The 18,557-nt window shown below is 44.9% G+C and overlaps 1 protein-coding gene and 1 pseudogene across 10 annotated transcripts in view; both read right to left on the bottom strand.

Moving 5' to 3' along the window:
• Positions 1-4,873: 4,873 nt before the first annotated feature.
• On the bottom strand, positions 4,874-10,272 carry Rps16-ps3 (ribosomal protein S16, pseudogene 3; annotated as a pseudogene).
• Positions 10,273-10,414: 142 nt separating this feature from the next.
• Positions 10,415-18,557, bottom strand: part of Desi2 (desumoylating isopeptidase 2) — a 49,543-nt gene continuing 41,400 nt past the window's right edge. For 9 of the 10 annotated variants that reach the window (XM_039090530.2, XM_017598724.3, XM_006250317.5 and 6 more), the window contains one exon: positions 10,415-18,175. In XM_039090530.2, coding sequence (XP_038946458.1) covers positions 17,942-18,175 — 234 coding nt within the window. In that variant the 3' untranslated portion in view covers positions 10,415-17,941. The remainder of the gene's footprint in view (positions 18,176-18,557) is intronic. The other variant, NM_001013873.1, reaches the window with a different exon arrangement.

Here is an 18,557-nt window from a genome sequence, read left to right as displayed (position 1 = left end):
CCAATTTTTTATCCTGGTGATCTCCTTTTGTTGTCTAATTGCTCTGGCTGGAACTTCCAGTACTATACTGAATAGGTAGGGAGAAAGTGGGCAGCCCTGTCTTGTCTCTGGTTTTAATGGGATTGCTTTGAGTTTCTCTCCATTTAGTTTGATGTTGGCTATTGGTTTGCTGTATGTTGTTTTTATTATATTTAGTTATGGATCTTGTATTCCTGATCTTGCTAAAGTTTTTTAAAAAATTTATTTATTTCTGTTTGCATCTATGCTTGTACACCAGAGAAGGGCACCAAGATCCCACTTCAGATGGTTGTGAGCCACCATGTGGTTGCTGGGAATTGAACTCAGGACCTCTGGAAGAGCAGTGAGTGCTCTTAACTGCTGAGCCATCTCTCCAGTCCTTGCCAATACTTTTAACAGGAAGGGGTGCTGTATTTTGTCTAAGGCTTTTTCAGCATCTAATAAGATGATCATGTGATTTTTTTCTTTGAGTTTGTTTATATAGTGGATTACATTGATGGAGTTCTGTATATTGAACAATCCCTGCATTCCTGGGATGAGGCCTACTTGATTGTGATGGATGATCGTTTTGATGTGTTCTTAGATTCAATTTGTGAGAATTTTATTGAGTATTTTTGCCACGATATTTATAAGGGAAATTGGTCTGAAGTTCTCTTTCTTTGTTGAGTCTTGTGTGGTTTAGGTATAAGTGTAATTGTGGCTTCATAGAAAGAATTGGGTAGTGTTCCTTCTGTTTCTATTTTGTGGAATAGTTTGGACAATTCTGGTATGAGGTCTTCTATGAAGGTTTGATAGAATTCTGCACTAAACCCAGCTGGTCCTGGTCTCTTTTTGGTTGGGAGACTTTTAATAACTGCTTCTATTTCTTTAGGTGTTATGGGACTATCTAGATGATTTATCTGATCCTGATTTAACTTTGGTACCTGGTATCTGTCTAAAAAATCATCTATTTCATCTAGATTTTCCAGTGTTGTTGAATACAGGCTTTTGTAGTAGGATCTGATTATTTTTTGAATACTTTCTGTTATGTTTCCCTTTTCATTTCTGATTTTGTTAATTTGGACACACTCTCTATGCCCTTTAGTTAGTTTGTCTAAGGGTTTATCTATCTTCTTGATTTTCTCAAAGAACCAGCTCCTGGTTTTGTTGATTCTTTTTGTTTCTACTTGGTTGATTTCAGCCCTGTGTTTGATTATTTCCTGCCGTCTACTCCTCTTGGGTGTATTTGCTTCCTTCTGTTCTAGAGCTCTCAGGTGTGCTGTCAACCTGCTAGTGTATGCTCTCTCCTGTTTTATTTGGAGGCACTCAGAGCTGTGAGTTTTCCTCTTAGCACTGCTTTAACTGTGTCTCATTAGTTTGGGTATGTTTGCCTTCATTTTCATTAAATTTTAAGAAGTCTTTAATTTCCTTCTTTATTTTTTTCTTGGCCAAGTTATCAGTGAATAGAGTGTTGTTCAACTTCTATGTGTATGTGGGCTTTCTGTCATTTTTGTTGTTATTGCCTTAGTCTGTGGTGAACTGATAGGATGCATGGGATTATGTCAATCTTCTTGTATCTGTTGAGGTTTGTTTTATGTCTGATTATACGGTTGATTTTTGAGAAGGTACCATGAGGTGCTGAGAAGAAGGTATATTCTTTTGTTTTAGGATGAAATGTTCTGTAGTTATCTGTTAAATTCATTTGGTTCATAACTTCTTTTAGTTTCACTGTGTCACTGTTTAGTTTGTTTCCATGATCTGTCCATTGATGAGAGTGGGGTGTTGAAATCTCCTACTATTATTGTATGAGGTTCGATGTGTTCTTTGATCTTCAGTAATGTTTCTTTTACAAATGTGGCCACCCTTGCCTTTGGGGCATAGATGTTCAGAATTGAGAATTCATCTTGGTGGATTTTTTCCTTTGATGAGTATTTAGTGTCCTTCCCCATCTTTTTTGATAACTTTTGATTGAGTCTATTTTATTGGATATTAGAATGGCTACTCCAGCTTGTTTCTTGGGACCATTTGCTTGGAAAAAAAATTTCCAGCCTTTTACTTTGAGGTAGTGTCTGTCTTTGTCACTGAGGTGCATTTCATGTATGCAGCAAAATGCTGGGTCTTGTTTATGTATCCCATCTCTTAGCCCATGTTTTTTTATTGCGGAATTGAGAGATATTAGAGACCAATGATTGTTCTTCCTGTTATTGTTGTTAGAAGTGAAATTATGTTTGTATTTTTCTCTTCTTTTGGGTTTGTTGTGAAAAGATTAATTTTTGGCTTTTTCTTGGGTGTAGTTTCCCTCCTTGTGTCGGACTTTTCCTTCTATTATCTTCTCTAGGGCTGAATTAGTGGAAAGATATTGTTTAAATTTAGTTTTGTCTTGGAATACCTTGGTTTCTCCATCTATGTTAATTTAGAGTTTTGGTGGATAGAGTAGCCTGGGATGGTATGTGTATTCTCCTAGGGGTCTGCATGACATCTGCCTAGGATTTTCTACCTTCCATATTCTCTGTTGAGAAGTCTGGTGTAATTCTGATAGGTCTACCTTTATATATGTTACTAGACCTTTTTCCCTTACTGCTTTTATTATGCTTTCTTTGTTTTGTGCATTTGGTGTTTTAACAATTATGTGACAGGAGGAATTTCTCTTCTGGTCCAATCTATTTGGAGTTCTGTAGGCTTCCTATATGTTTATGGGCATCTCTTTCTTTAGGTTAGGGAAGTTTTCTTCTATAATTTTTTGGAGATGTTTGCTGACCCTTTGAGTTGGGAATCTTCATTCTCTTCTAAACCTATTATTCTCTTCTAAACCTATTATAATAATAATTATAACAATAATATTATAATTATTATTATAGGTCTTTTCATTGTGTCCTGGATTTCCTGGATGTTTTGAGTTAGGAGATTTTTGCTTTCTGTATTTTCTTTAACTGTTATGCCAATGTTTTCTACGGTATCTTCTACACCTGAGATTTTCTCTTCTGTCTCTTATAGTCTGTTGTGATGCTCACATCTATGACTCCTGCTCTCTTTCTTAGGTTTTCCATCTCCAGGGCTGTCTCCCTTTGTGTGGTCTTAAATGTTTCTATTTCCTTTTTAGATACTGGACAGTTTTGTTCAATTCCCTCACCTGTTTGTGTTTGTCTGTATTTCTTTAAGGGATTTATGTGTTTTCTCTTTAAGGGCTTCTACTGGTTTACCTGTGTTCTCCTGTATTTCTTTAAAGGAGTTGTTTATGTCCTTCTTAAGTTCTCTATCATCTTCATGAGATGAGAATTTAGATCTGAATCTTGCTTTATAGGTGTGTTGGGAGAATTAGGTTCTGATGTTGCCAAGTAGTATTGGTTTCTGTTGCTTTATTCTTGTGCTTGCCTCTCACCATCTGGTTATCTCTGGTGTTAACTGACCTTGCTGTCTCTGATTGGAGCCTGTCCTTCCTGTGAGCCTGTGATCCTGGATGTGTCAGATCCCCTGGGAGTTGAGCTGCTAGGGTGTTGACTGAGTGGGTTGGGATCCAGAGTAGAGGCTCGGCACCAGGTACAGGTGCAAACCGGAAGGAGTGCGGGTCTCTGGCTGGGCAGGGTATCTGGGTCCCAGGGTCTCTGAGGTCCCAGTTAAGCCCAGTATTGGAGCTCGGTTGGGGTCTCACCTATGATCCTGGATGTGTCAGAATACCCCCACAAGGCAAGCTGCAGCTGGGGTGTGGGCTCAGTTTGTTGGGATCTAGAGCAAAGGCTCTGTTCCCAGCACAGATGTAAACCAGAACTCAGGGCTTTCTCAGTCTGCTTTCTTATAGAACCCGGAATGGAAACACCCACAATGGGCTGTGCTCTCTCCCATCAATCATCAATCAAGAAATTGACCTCTAACCAGGATTGCTTACAGGTCAGTCTGGTGCATTTTCTCAGTGAGGTTTCCTTTTCCAAAAGTCACCCAAGCTTATGCCAAGGTGACACGAGAGACCAGACCAACTCCATCTTGGGTTCAGGCTCCTTAGAGAACCTGACCTAAGGCTGAATTGGAGTTCATTAACAAATCAGCACCTAATATTGATCTTTGAGTCATTCCCCAACAAGCCTACACCTAGTGTTAGTCTCTTGGTCACTCCCTAACAACCACCAATCAGGAGGAAAGAAGTTACAGTTGTACCTACTTATGAAAGTTTATGGTTTGGCTCCCAGCACTAGTCAATCATTTTAAAGGGCAACAAATTCCATAATAGCCCCAAGCTGGATATCCCCTTGCTTGTTTGCTTGCCTCTATAAATGCTTGCTTGAAACTGGGCTTGGGGCTTCACCCCCCCCCCCCCGCGCCCCCATCCTGCTTGGTCGGAGATGAGGGAGGAGCCTACGCTCCAGCTTGAATAAAGACCTCGTGCAATTGCATTAGAATCAACTCCTTGGTGGTCTTTTGGGGTCTATGAGACAAGCACAATGGACATAAAACTAGCCAGAGCACAGGGTCTTCCCAGACTTGGGATTCTTATGACTCAGCTTCCCAAACAGAAACAGTGAGCTTATGGCACAGTGCTGGCTAGCTCCCTCTTTTAGCGGCATTGTGTGTCAGGTTCCCCCAAGGTAACTGCTGCCGAAGTGGCAGCTGTAAGAAAGGAGATAGATGGCCCCCCAAGGTAGCTGTGGGACTAGCTCCTCCCTGCACCTCTCCTGAGCCTCCATACCTCCAAGTCTCATTGCAGATAGCTTCCCCTGTCTGGTCCTGAAGGACATGACCGAGGAGGGACCATCAGTGACAGTTGACATTGTTCAAAAACCCAAAGTCAGATATTGATCGATCGATTGATTGTATATAAGCATTCAGTCTTCACGTGCATCAGTGAGAATCATGTCATGGCAGATGGTTGTGAGCCACCATGTGGTTGCTGGGAATTGAACTCAGGACCTCTGGAAGAGCAGCTAGTGCTCTGAACTGATTTCTTTAGTCTGAGAGACCTAGCCTTTTGAGAGTGATTAGCTTCTTTAAGAGGGCAGACCCATGTTCTAACAGACATAATTGCCATCAATGTAATGGATCTGGGTTGGATGTCATCGTGGAAGAGGCAAGCGAGCAGGATCTCTTTGAACAGAGTTGAGACACAGGGCTGGGAAATTAACGTACTCTGGAGGTCAGACAGTGGAGGCATTCTGCTGGGCTAGTCGGCAGAGCAAATCGCTTCTCTTAGGCATTATGGGCAGTTGTGGAGAAGAAAAGCTCTTGCGATCCACTGCCAGGACTTGGGGCTAGGAGGTGTGACAATTCACAGCACATCTGGGGTAGCAGCTGCAACAGAATTGCCACTTGGTTCAACTTGGTAACCGGCTGTCTCCAGGATCCATCCATCTTCTGCCGGGCCAAAGAGGAGGCGGAGTTAAGAAGAGATATGGCAACAACCACGGAACCTGCATCTTTCAAGTCTCTTCCTGTCACTAGTTTTTTTCAATCCCTGCAAGGATTCCACACTGGTTTTAGCAGGACAGAGGCAGCTTGGCTCCCTTCCAGTCTTTTTCAACCATAATACCTCCATGCCCTCCATAGATCAGGGAACCAACGAGGGAATCCTGCCAAGTCTTAAATATATTTGTCCCAATTACGTATTTCAGGACCGAGGAGACAATCACCACAGGAGGAACGTAGGGATGCAGGGTATAAGGGAGGGCAGCCCCTTCTGAGACAGTACAGGACACACCCAGACACCAAATTCTCAGCACAATGGAGATCTGTCACCTTAGAGGGCCAAGTGAGGGCGGGGGTGAGACTGCAAGGCAGACAGCATGCACAGTAGGAGCAAGGGAGCAATGGGGATGAACCCATCACCCCATACCCTTAAAATCCGTTTCTATGCACATTCTCCTGAGCTCAGTTCTCCGGTGTGTAGTGCACCTCTACACAGGTCCCACTGCACCTCACTTCTAGGGGGCCTGCGTCTAATATAACCTTGAGTATAACCTTGAGTCTGGTTAGAGACCTAGAGGCAAAGGCAGTTCTGCAGTGAAGGCCAAGAGGCACATTACTGCATCTGCACACAGTGCAGTATCGTGACCCCAGGCAATGTCAGAAGGTAATTCTGCAGCAGTAAGGGTAGGACTGCCTTACATCTGTTCCTGAGAGTGAGGAGGGAAGTTACTTCCTCAGGTAAGAAAACCATCAAAGTTCAGTGTTCACTGAGCTCAGCCCTCTCCAGCTGCAGGACCCCATTCTTCCAGTGTCTTCTCTCCGTGCAGACACTTTGAGCCCAGACTTAGCTGACACTGTAGGTAGCCAGCTGCAGGAGGAGGGCTTTGCAGCAGCGTTGGTTCGAGGCTGCAGGAGAGAAGGGTCTTTCTTAAGACACACTCAGAATGCTCACAGGCATGCTCAACCTTTGACATTGCCGTAGAAGTCACCTACCAAGTTCATGCTGGGAAATTAAATTAAAAAATCACACACACACACACACACACACACACACACACACACACACACACACGATCGCAGTGTAAACTTTTCAAGTTAATTAAACAAGGAAGCAAGAACATACTCTTTAGTAAGAAGTATCTTGCAGTCATTGGACTTAGATATCACCCCCCCCCCCCTCTGTGCTAAAGCATCCCTCATGCCAGCTTGAGACTAGACATGTCCAGGAAAGGGTGAGCTTTCCTCACAAGCCCATTTTACTCAGAATTCTAAAGTAGATGCCTGGACTGCACGACTATATAGAAGGGTTCATGTTGTCCCGGAACTGAAAAACTTGCTTGGGGGAAAGGCAACAGTCTGCATGCTCCCCCATGAGGAAGTCCCAAAGCAGATTTTTTTTTTTTTTCCGGAGCTGGGGACTGAACCCAGGGCCTTGCGCTTCCTAGGCAAGTGCTCTATCACTGAGCTAAATCCCCAACCCTCCCGAAGCAGATTTGATCTGACCACCACCATCCTGTTTTGGGGCCCTGAGCTGGCCCATCTGGAGTGACCACTGCCAACTAATCTTCTTCTGAGGCTTCTCTCTTTAGTTCTGTCTTTCTTTTCTTTTTCTTTTTTTTCTTTTTTTAGTCCTAGGATGTTTATTACAAAGGTAAACCCTGATCCTTGAGACTGGCTTATCGGTAGGATTTCTGGTACCGGGCACGGACACCGGGACCACCAAAGTTTTTGGATTTGCAGCGATGGGGGTCAGCTACAAGCAGGGTCCAATTGTACTGGATGAGGATATCTTTGATTTTCTTCTTGGAGGATTCATCCACATATTTTTGGTAATAAGCCACCAGGGCTTTTGAAATGGAATGCCGGATAGCATAAATTTGGGCCACATGACCACCACCGTTCACACGGACCCGGATATCCACACCAGCAAATCTCTCCTTGCCCAGAAGCAAAACAGGCTCCAGTAACTTGTACTGCGGCGTGCGCGGCTCAATCATCTCCAGCGGACGTCCATTCACCTTGATGAGCCCATTTCCTCGTTTGCAGTGGGCCACAGCTGTCCGAAGATTTGCACGGACTGCAGCGGACCCTTGGACGGCATAGCTACAGGTATGAACACGAGCTCCTCACCGCGCGGCGCCGCCCTGATTCTGTCTTTCTAATGCCCTATCTTGGGTAACCCACTGGCCTGGCCAGTCCTTCTCAGAGCTAACTACCTGTACCCAAATCTGTATTAGGAAGGGTTCTGTGGTTATTTGTCTTATGTCAATTTGGGTCCCCAAAGTAGTTTATATGAGAATGTGTCTGAATGTAAGGCATTGAGGGAACCCAGAATACTGGGGCAAGCATCAAAAAATGCTCCTTCACCAGGATCTATTTAAGTATTTAACTGGGTATTACCTCAGATGGCTCCCTGGAGAGTGCTGCCATAGTAGTCCACGAAAGAAGGTTAAGAAGTTGAAGTCTGAGGACAGGGACATGCAGGTGCTATTTTTTCTGGGTCTACTTTATTGGGTTCTTATACCTACCGCCCTTCCAACCTTTATCCCACCCCAATTCCTTCCAAGCCCCCAACACTAGGTTGAAGAGAAAGAAGACTAGAGGGGAGAGGGAACATAGACTTCTTTGGACTACTTCCTGCTTACTGGGGGGTGTCAGGTTTCTAAGGGTGAGTCCACTCTTACTCTTCAGAATATCCAGCAATCCAGCAAATGCAGCAGCAGCAGTCGCTACCGCTGCCACAGGTGCTTCTCAGGGCTCTCCCATTTATATTCTTTCCAGAATCCCCAGAAGTAAACCTTCTACAGCTGGCAAAAGTCAAGGTGAAAGACCCCAGCTTAGCAGCAGTAACGCCATTTTGCAAGGCTGTACTTAAGATGACTGGTTCAGGGAAAGGTTAGAACACTGAGTACACAGCGGCTGCCAAGCAAGATGTGTCTGGTTGAAGGCCTGGCAACAGGACGACTTCGGTTGAGCACCTGACAATGAAAAAAGCCCCGGGAGAGGTCCCACACCCTGGTGGGGGGCCGAGTCAGTCGTTATGTTCCAAGAAGGTAGCTAGGAAACTTGCCCCCGGGCTGAACCCTTGGGGGGCCGAGTCAGCCGTTATGTTTCAGGAAGGTAGCTAGGAAACTTGCCCCCGGGCTAAACCCTTGCCATATTAGAATCCACCAATTATATCCCTGTAACCATGCATCTGCTTCTGTATGCTTGCTTCTGCTCCCCAAAATCCTATAAAAGCCCATCCTTGGTTCCGTGGGGCGCGCCAGTCCCCCGAGTGACTGAAGCGCCCGCAGGTGCCTGTGCCTGTGTATCCCGACAATAAACCAAATCCTCTTGCTGATTGCATCCTGTGGTGTCTCGGTCTGGTCTTTAGAGTTGGAGGGTCTCCATCCCGAGGGAAAGTTCTCCCTGAGAGCTTTTCAAAGGGAGCGTGGGACAATCGTAGCTAATGACTGTGGACAAACCGAAGCAGCCATATATCCCACATCTGGGATTAAAGCAGAAACATACTCATGTAACATAATGTGTTTTTCAAGAAACCAAGACTCTCACTACAGGGACACACGGCCTTCCCTCAGACCCGCAGAATTGGCTGCCCTTTGGAGTCGTGGCCACTTCGAGGGTGGGCCTTCACCTGTTAATCCTCTCTGGAAGGATGGTCACACACCCAAATTCTGTCTCCTAGGTGATTCCAAAACTGGTTAGATTGACAATCAATGGCAACCGTCACACGTAGGAAGCGCCTCCCAGTGCCTTGCAGTGGCCTCCTTGGCCCAAAGTTTGTGGCACTGTTTAGGCAGGTTCTGGCAAAGAGAGCCTAGCTCCCCACAGGAGCTGCTGGGGGGGTGGGTATATCTTGTTTATAAGAAAAGGAACTAACTTATCAATAATCAGAAATATATAAGTCAAGAGCAGGAACAGGTGTGTCTACACATAAATCAAAAGTGGGAAGAAGTTTGTCTACACTCAGCTGACTTGGGTACGGTGTCACCTGACAAAGATACAAAATACAGGTTGTGGCCTGGCAAAGCCACATGAAATTTAATTACTACCTCTGGTGGCTTGGATTATTGTATGGACTCCAATTTGAAGTGCTTTTGACTTTTCCAGCCTCTTTGTGGAAGATCAGCAGTCAGTCCTTGGAGTGACCCACCGGAGAAACTTTCCAGGCTTGTGCAAGTCTTTGCACCGTTGGTGCCACGTGCCAAGCACAGCACTGGAGCCATGCTTGCAAGTTATCACAGATGACACACGATGACACAGGTTTCTCTGGGGTTCTTTTTCCTGATTTTGAAAACATTCACTGTGCGTGTGTGTGAGGCACATGTGTGCCAGTTTGCACATGGAGGTCAGAGGATGAGAGAGTCAGAGTTTGGGTCAATCTGAAGCCAGTGGGAAAATTCCACCACAAACTTCTGAGCACAGAAAGCCCCTCCCTTCCAGGAGGAGTAGAGCTAGTTTAGTGAGAATCTTCTTCCAGGGTCCTCATTAGGCCTCCAGCAGAAGGTGTGACCCAGGTTAATATGTGTACCACCATGACTGGATCTGGGACTTCTTTTGTCCCAGGCTGACCTTGACTCAGATCTCCTTGCCTTAGTCTCCTGGGATTAAAGGCATGTACCTTCCTTGTGCCCAAACTTTTCATGGTCACTATGTATGCCTCAAGATCTCCATGCCAACCAAGATCCAGGTCAGAAACTTGTCTTCTAACCTCCCAATCCAGATCACAGGTGAGCTCTCAAATTCTGGATTGTAGTTCAAACCAGATGTAGTCAAGGTGACAACCAGGACTAGCCATTATAGTCTCCCAGAAGATTATTGGCATAAGTACTGTGCCCAGCTCAACTAGACTTTTTAAAAACTACTTTTTCATTGTTGAGTGTTATCTTTCCCATTGGCTGAATGGGAGGGTCTGATTCCTTTAGTTATGAAAAATATATTTAAGGCAAGCCTCTGAGAAATTTCATTATGTGATATTGTAAGAAAATAATTGGATCGTAGAGTTTTATGATTAGCAGATGGAGAGAGGGCTGAACAGGATTTTATTTAATAAAGGTGTAATAAAGACTCTATTGTTCTTTGACATCGATAAGTTTGAACACACACATTCCTAGCAGTTCCTAGAGAGATCCTCACAGCACATACACACCTTACAGCATTCACAAAGTATTGCTTATCAGTGAGAAAGCTGCAACTGTTCAAATGTCCGCCAAAGGGAAAATGTATAAACAGAATCATGGTGTGCTTGTAGAATACAGTAGAATACAGTAGTGGAAAGAGATAGAACTATACATATTAAATATGCATGAATTATAAAAATAGAGACTTTAAAAACCATGGTATATATGAGTTAAATTTATACAAAGCTCAAAAATAGGCATATGCAGGAGATAAAACCATCAAGAAAAAGAAGACCAAAGGGACAATGTACACAAACTTCAGGATGTTGGTTCCTCTTCTGGTGGAAGGAAGAGTAGTAATGGGGGAGGGGCCTAGACATGTTCTCCAGGTCTGTTATCTAAGCTGAGTGGTGGGTACAGGATGCTGTTCATTCCATCGTCCTTTAAATGGTTCACATACATTATATACAGCCTTTCTCCACGCCCTTACTTTTCAAACAGTGCTGGGATGAACTCTGGGGCCTTGCATACACTCGTCAAGGGCACTACCACTTGTTACCCTGGGAACTACACTCGAAGCCCTAAACTCTATTGTATCCGTCACTCAAAATCAAAGTGATTTTCAAAATAGTGAATGGGACATGGAGTTGGAAAATTCTGATTGTGGAGATGGAGAGGATCCATTTTGTCATAGCAGGTCTCCAGGGAACATAATAGCTGCTGACAGGAGAGAGGAAATGCGCTGTTGAGGAACAGGGAATAATTGTTAGAGGTACAGCCTGGAGAGGTGAGGGAGGGGTGTTTTACAAAAGTAGCAAGCACCCCCTATGGTAGCACAGTGTCTCTGGATACAGACTTTAGATTAGGAGACCAGAGGCCAAGTGACCTAACATCTTTTACTGAGGCGTCAAGTGAGGGTCTCAACTGAGATATATGTGGGAAGCTGACTTCCAAGGGACCAAGAGTAGACCATGGTGCAGTGTGAGTGACCACTCACTGCTTTATGTACAGAAACAAAGTCAAGCTAACACATGCAGCATCAGCAGCCAGACTCTGATATAGTCTACATCCCAATCAGGTTAGCTTGCCAGAAAATTTTAATAAAGGGACATTGAAGTAAGTGGTGGAGGGACCAGAGGAGGAAATGACTTAGTTGCTGGCAATCAGATTTGGTTTGAGTGAGAGGAGAGATAGGTGGGTTAGAGAGGAGACATTTTTAAGTACAAGATTTAATGGCTTTGGGATCCTGCAAAGGCCAATGATTCCTTATAGAGAAGTGGATTGGGGTAAACCTAAAGGTAATGGCCAGAAATGCTTGGAATGAAGATTCCAGAACTGGCCAAGCATGGTGATGTATGCCTTTAATCCCAGCACTTGGGAGGCAGAGCAGATGGATCTCTGAGTTCAAGGCCAGGCTCGTCAACAAAGGGAGTTCCAGAACAGCTAAGGTTACACTGAGAAACCCTGTCTTGAAATAACAATTTTAGAAGTGGTCTAGAACATCCCTATAATAGGTCTCAGGTCTAAGACTGGGACAGTGGTGGATGTTATCGACTGGGGAATGATGGTGAAATGTGTGTGGATAGAATAACTATGGACATGACGATTGAGGAGTGGGAGGTGCTGGCAGCTAGAGGGCAAGGTGACAAGATGACAGAGGCAAATAGCACTTGCCATCTGTGTGGATGTGGTCACTGGGAATGAGGACAGGAAACAGCTGTGGAGGAAGACAGTGAGCAGAAGAGTGTGAAGTAGCAGGTGGCACCTGGCAGGGCTGAAGGTTCTGTAGTGGAGAAATGTCAGAAACAACAATGGAAATAGAGAACAGAGGTCCAGAGGGCTTCTCAAGACACAAGGTGTGGCTGAGAGGTACTTCTTGAAAAGTGTCACCCGGGCTAGGGAGATGGCTCAGTGGTTAAGAGCACTAGCTGCTCTTCCAGAGGTCCTGAGTTCAATTCCCAGCAACCACATGGTGGCTCACAATCATCTCTAATGGGATCTGGTGCTCTCTTCATTTACATAAAACAAATAAATCTTAAAAAAAAAAGTGTCACCCACTAAAGCATTTTTGTCTGTCATGTTGGAAGTGTCAGAAGGGACAGTAATGGTGAACAGTAACACACGAGGCTATGTGCAAGGTCCCTGGGGATGGCAGTTTGGGCAGTTTGGGTCTTCGCCATGAATGGTTGGTTGATGGACTTGTTCCTGACAGCTCAAGGTGGTTCTAGGACAGAACAGCCTGGCTTCAGCCCGGTGTTTAGAGGCATCTAGGTAAGTCTCTGAAGTCCTTGAGTCCATGTTTTACTTTGTGGTTCCTCCTTGAATAGTTTGTAGGGTTGACTCAAACTCATTAAAAACTTGGAAAATCCTCCCTCCACCTCTACTGATTCTGAGGGGGACCCATGACTAAGCCCTTCAGAGGTTCACCTCTCCAGACTGTGGACAGGAACTTAACGCCAACACACATAGCATCAGCCTTTCCCACCATTCACTTTATCCAGGAAATCTGTGTGATCTTAGGCTGAATGACCTCTCCACTGTCTTTGTGAAGCACAGGATGTCGTGATAAATGAAATGTATTTACGTGACCCACGGCAGCCCCGACTCAGGGCAGAGGTAGAACAAAAGGACTTCCCTTTTTCATTGTCCTCAATATAAGGTAGGTTTTTGTTTTTTCTTTTTAAACAAGTTGGAGGCCACACTAGGGTACTCCTGTGGTGTCTGTTTACAGATGCTGACAGAAGAGGAAGGCATGCATTTTGTACCTTTCCTGATGGCCAACTCTGGCAGCTTCTGCTCCCTTAGAGCATATTCCAGCTTTGCCATTGGAAAGTTCCAGCCCAGGTTTGAGGGTAAGTAGTCACCTAGACTGAGCACCCCCAGGTACACCAAAATGCCTTAATTTTTTTTTAATGAGTGTTTTGCCTGCATGTCTCTGTGTATAATATGAGGCCAGAGAGGCCAGAAGAGGCCATCAGATCCCCCAGATCTGGAATTACAGGAACCTAGGTCCTCTGAAGAACAGCCAGTGTTCCTAAGAGCCAGACCGCCACTCCAGTTCCAGCTGCCTTCCTTAATTTACACCACATGTGTATTCAGGACAGTCAAGCTGCCTTGAGGAGTCTGGCTTAGCAACCTGGGCAACCATACCTAAGCCCTCTGGCTCACATAGGGCCTAAAGGTAGCCTGAGATAGGTTGAGGGCTTCAGAAGCAATGTAGGCTGTCCTGATGATAAATCCCACTGCCTGCCTGAGTTTGGGAGATGAGAGAAAACAAGGAGACAGACAATGTCTTCCTCCAATTGGAGGCCCCCTGTGGATCAGAGTGAGTGCTTCCCAGTGTGAAGGCCAGAGAAGGCTTGGAGATGGCAGCCCTAACTATTCCTTGCCTCAGAGCACGGGACGGAGTCACTCCCAAGTGGGATTGTGAAATTCTTGCCAGCCAGGGCAGATCTTCAGAGCACATCGAGGCTTATCTGGTCTCTGAAAATAACCAAGCCAGTGAAGATTTCTTTAGTGTTCTGTTTTGTTTCAATATGAAGAAAAGCTATTTGCTACTAAATTATCTCTTAGAGAGCATAAGAAGTCATTAATCATCCTTAGCGCAGACTCCTGAAGTCAGAGCAAGGCCTAAACATGGGCAAACAGGGACAATTAAAAAAAACTGTCTCCAGTATTACTGGCACTCTCTTTATAGGGAAGACCCTTAGGTTGTTTTTAGCAGATCTGAGTCTATTAGGAGATTACGGTGTTAAGAGACCCACGGATGTCCCTGAGGTGAGAACAGCCTGGTTACAGTAGATCACTCTTATTTGGCGAAGAGTGGACAACCCTTGTTGGATCATTAAATTACTATTCATTTACTTGTTAACAATTTTAGGGAAAAACTTAAATTAGTGGAGGTAAATACTGAGCTAGGTACAAAGGGCCAATGGAGGTGAGAGGCAAAGTTTCAGGTTTGAGGTGCTAAACAGCAGAGGCTAACAGTAAGTACCACACAGCAGAGGCTAACAGGAAGTGCCACACAGCAGAGGCTAACAGGAAGTGAGCATCAGCACTCAGGCTCCCACTTAATGCTGAAAGGTGGGGAGAGTCTTCCAGTCAGCACTCTGCCTCCATTCCCCAGAAATCTGGGCTGCCACTTGCTGCCTGTGCGCTCTCTGATGGCCAATGTGTTGGCCCAGGGACGGAGCCCAAGAGTCCTTACTGTTTGAGCAAGGGAAGCTGTGGATACAAGGCGTGACAGAGGAACCTGGCCCACTCCCGCAGAGCAGATGGAATTCTTGGATTGTACAAATAACCCCTTCCCAGCACAAATACAGAACAGTGGTGTCTCTTAGAGGTCACAAAGAACTATAAACATTTCTTATAAAAGTAGTTTTTAATAAATCGATGTATTCCAATGTTGTGACATGATAACCCAATGCTATATCAAGGTAGCAAAAGGGAGGGAGAGCTCTTGGTGTTTTAGAGACACTGTGAGTGACAGTACACTTGCAGTCATCCTCACAGAAATTCTCTTCAGGTCCATGAAGATTTGTTGACAGCCGTCCCACTTGTTGACAGCGGAGATGTGTGTGAACAGACCAAGCAGACAACGAAAGTCTAACAACCAAGCAACACTTTCAAACCATACTGGCCCAAATGGGATGGCCACTGCTGAAAAAACTAACTTTTAAAATTAGTCATTTAAGGAAAACAGCATACACCAAAGCTGCAGTAAAGACATAATGGAGCCACAGGACGACACAATGGTTAGAGCTGAGAAGCAGTGAACGTGTTTCTACCCGTCTTCTGATGGAAGAAGCCATGGGAAAGAGTCCTGCTGCTGTCTGCGGTGCCTGACCACACACACACACACACACACACACACACACACACACACACACACACGCACATGCACACACGCACACAGACGCACCAGGCTATCTATCGATGGACTAAACCTGGGGTTCCCTGCTCTGTAAGATGCTGGTGATGGGTAGCTATGCTATTGCTGTGAGTCAGAGCAAGAGTTGGCTGGAGGTCAGGCCTCGAGGACAATCACCGCCTTCCACAGCCCCATAAGCCACAATCTAAAGCCAATGCCCCCAGTGAGGATTTAAAAGCCCAAGCGTATTTAAAACAAGCACCAGAACCCAGCTACCTGATCTTTCACTGCTATTACTGTTTGAACACCTACCAGGAGAAACAGTTCACTTGGTTGCAACTACAAAAGCTGTATCTGACTCCCGGGATCACATGTGAATTCATGACTCGGGTTCTGACTTAGGGGTTTTCTTAGGAGTTCATGCTGAGAACAAGATTGTTTCTTCTGAGGGCAAGACAAGCAAAGTTAATTAACCCATTCTTAATTTGCACTGTAGAGAAGGTTTCACTAAATGAGATTCTCTTCCTCTTAACCTCAGGTACACTAAAGTGCAAAGAATCGTGTGTCCTGACTCTCAGGTGACCTGCACACACGCTGTTTATCTCCTACAAGACTTTTACACTACTTCAAATTGCAAATATCACAGTCAGGTGTGAGAACAGCAAGTCACTCGTGTGTGTGCTGAGCTGCTGAACTATGGGTGAGCAGAGAGATGTTCCTGGCTATTTACCGAGAAATGTCTAACTGAGGGGCCATTCCCTTGGGTCAAAACATTTTTATATCTCATAGAAACACCATGATCCACACGATTAATAAAACAAACAAACAGAAAACCCCAAGTCAACTCCTACTAAGCTGGGCTGAGGGCTTGGGCTTTTGTAGTGAACACCTCTTGGGAGCATTAGTGTCTTGTCCTCAGTCTTCTTTTCAGAACTGAACTACGTCAACTCTTCATAAAGACCACAATCCCACAATCCTGTCTTGCTGCACGTTTCCTAAAACAAATGCACCCCCCCCCCGCCCCCTGGCAGAGTAACCTGCAGCAACTTTCTTCTCTGGAACGGAACAGTCAAACAGCACAAAGTGTCAAATAACCCAAGGTTTACTTTCCCTATAAAGAGAGTGTGCTTACGTTAATAAGTATCAATCAAAATCAGCTCATGGCAAAGTTAAAGATGTCATTTACTCAAAGACATGTATCGTCCTCACACAGACTGTGGCTCCCACACTAACCTTGCATCGGAAGCTGCAGTCAGTACCTGGGATGTTCCTATGTTGCATCCACTTACACACTCACTCTTAAGGCAGAACATTGATTGTGACGTAATGATTGGTTCTACATCCAAGGCTCACTGGGGGTTGGACTCTAACAGATGACTTCCTTGCTAAAGACTTATCTGTAGCACAACTTCCTCCTAAGGGTATGTTATGTAAGAGATGTACATTGAGAACATAAAAAGATGAATTTAAGACACAAAAATATGATTTTTAACAAGTTATCAATGAAAATAGAATCTCTATTATGAGGTGCAACCACTCCCCCATGAACTAAAACTCCAACAAGCCATTTCTGATATGGTGTACACAAGTATTAAATGTTAGGTGTGTTTCAGATTCTAGTTTTCAATGTCCAGTATAAAAGGTAGTCTGGCTAGTTAAAAAGCAGTTTAATGTCAGTTTAGACTGCTGCTCAGGAAGCTAGGTTAGGATACTCCCAGCCCACCAAAAATATCCTGTACAGGGAGGAGTTTAGAATGTACTAAAGTAAAAATGAGGCCCCTCTGTAAGACATGTGCAAACCACTCATCGTTATAAGAGTGTCTTCCATGAACACATCTTCATTAAAGGGTCAGAGGCATCTAGCCGGCAGACACGACACCCCCCCCCTGCTGAGCAGGTGTGTTTGGGATGAAACCAGTTGCTCCATGGGCACCTTGGGGAATGTGCTGCTCGGAACAGGAAGGAGGTGTGGAAAGGAGCTGACCTGGGGCCCAAGGAGCCCTCTGGCCATGTGTGCTCCTTCACATGAGGCCAGCTGGCACTCCTGTGTCTGGGTGCCAAATGGGACTCTAAGGGACAGCCTGTGAGCAGGTGATGAGACCTGCAGTCGTGAGAGCCTTCTCTTGTGCCCACTATTAGGCCGTGGCTCTGCAGCTGTCAGGAAGTGTACAGAGATGGTCTGCCTCACGTCTGAAGAGGAGGATACTCTTCCTTCACGGTGGCAGAAGTCCATGCAAGATTTGTAAACAGTGGTACAAAATACTGTAAACGTAATTTAACAGAGCTCGTATAAAACAGAGGAAGTGAATCCAAATTTACAAGTGGGTTAAAAAGAAAAGAGAAGAGGGCAGCTTCGTACGAAGTTCTCCCTCCTGTGCCGAGTGATTTTTTTTCTTTTTTGTTTTTGATTACAAATATAATCCTGAGCTGAAAAACTGGGATTTGGGGGAGAGCCATCTTTGCATACAAAATATCCAAAGGACATTTACTCTATTTTCTTTTTCTCTAGTGACACTCAACTGCCAGAGACCGTTCTGAAGGCAGACGGCAGAGATCATAATTATAGTTTAGTGTGACGCCCAGTTCTGCCTCCAGCTGCAGCACTTGCCATGGCAGTGGATGCGGCTGCGTCCTCTGCTTCTTCCAGTTCATCCTGGAGTTCTTGGCTGACACTAGACTGCAGTGCCGCAGGAGTGAGCCACTCCTTTGGGAGGCAACTCTGTAGAAAGGGTATACAGGAGCTGAAGTAGGCCAGCCGGTTGATCCAGCGAGGAATCTCTTTCCCACAGAGAATCTATGGAGGAGAGAGCTCTGTGTTAGGAAGAAGAGATCAGTGCCAATGGTATGACTAAGGGGTGGATGCTGTAGAGAAAATACACTGCGGACCAGCTTATGCTGAGAAGCAGGGCCTTAACGCAGGAGCTGGACCCTTCCACAGCCCGGTCCTTCTTAAAGTGGTGTACTTTTTACATTTTTGAAGTCAAGCCAATTCCCATTGGCTTCTGTCTCCTTGAGCTACTGTGAAACATGTAAAATTACTTTTAAACAGTACAGAAGGAAGGAGGCTTGTTAGTACAAGCTATTAGAGTAGAGTAGCCTCGCGCTGTTAGAAGAGTCAGCCTTGGGTATCTCCCTGTTGTTCTGTTTCTCAGTTCTTTTATACTGTCTTCTAGTTT

The sequence above is a fragment of the Rattus norvegicus genome, chromosome 13, assembly GCF_036323735.1.
Source record: "Rattus norvegicus strain BN/NHsdMcwi chromosome 13, GRCr8, whole genome shotgun sequence".
NCBI classification, from domain to species: Eukaryota; Metazoa; Chordata; class Mammalia; order Rodentia; family Muridae; genus Rattus; species Rattus norvegicus.
The sequence above is the reverse complement of the archived record's forward strand: the minus strand, read 5'-3'. Positions and strand labels throughout refer to the sequence as shown.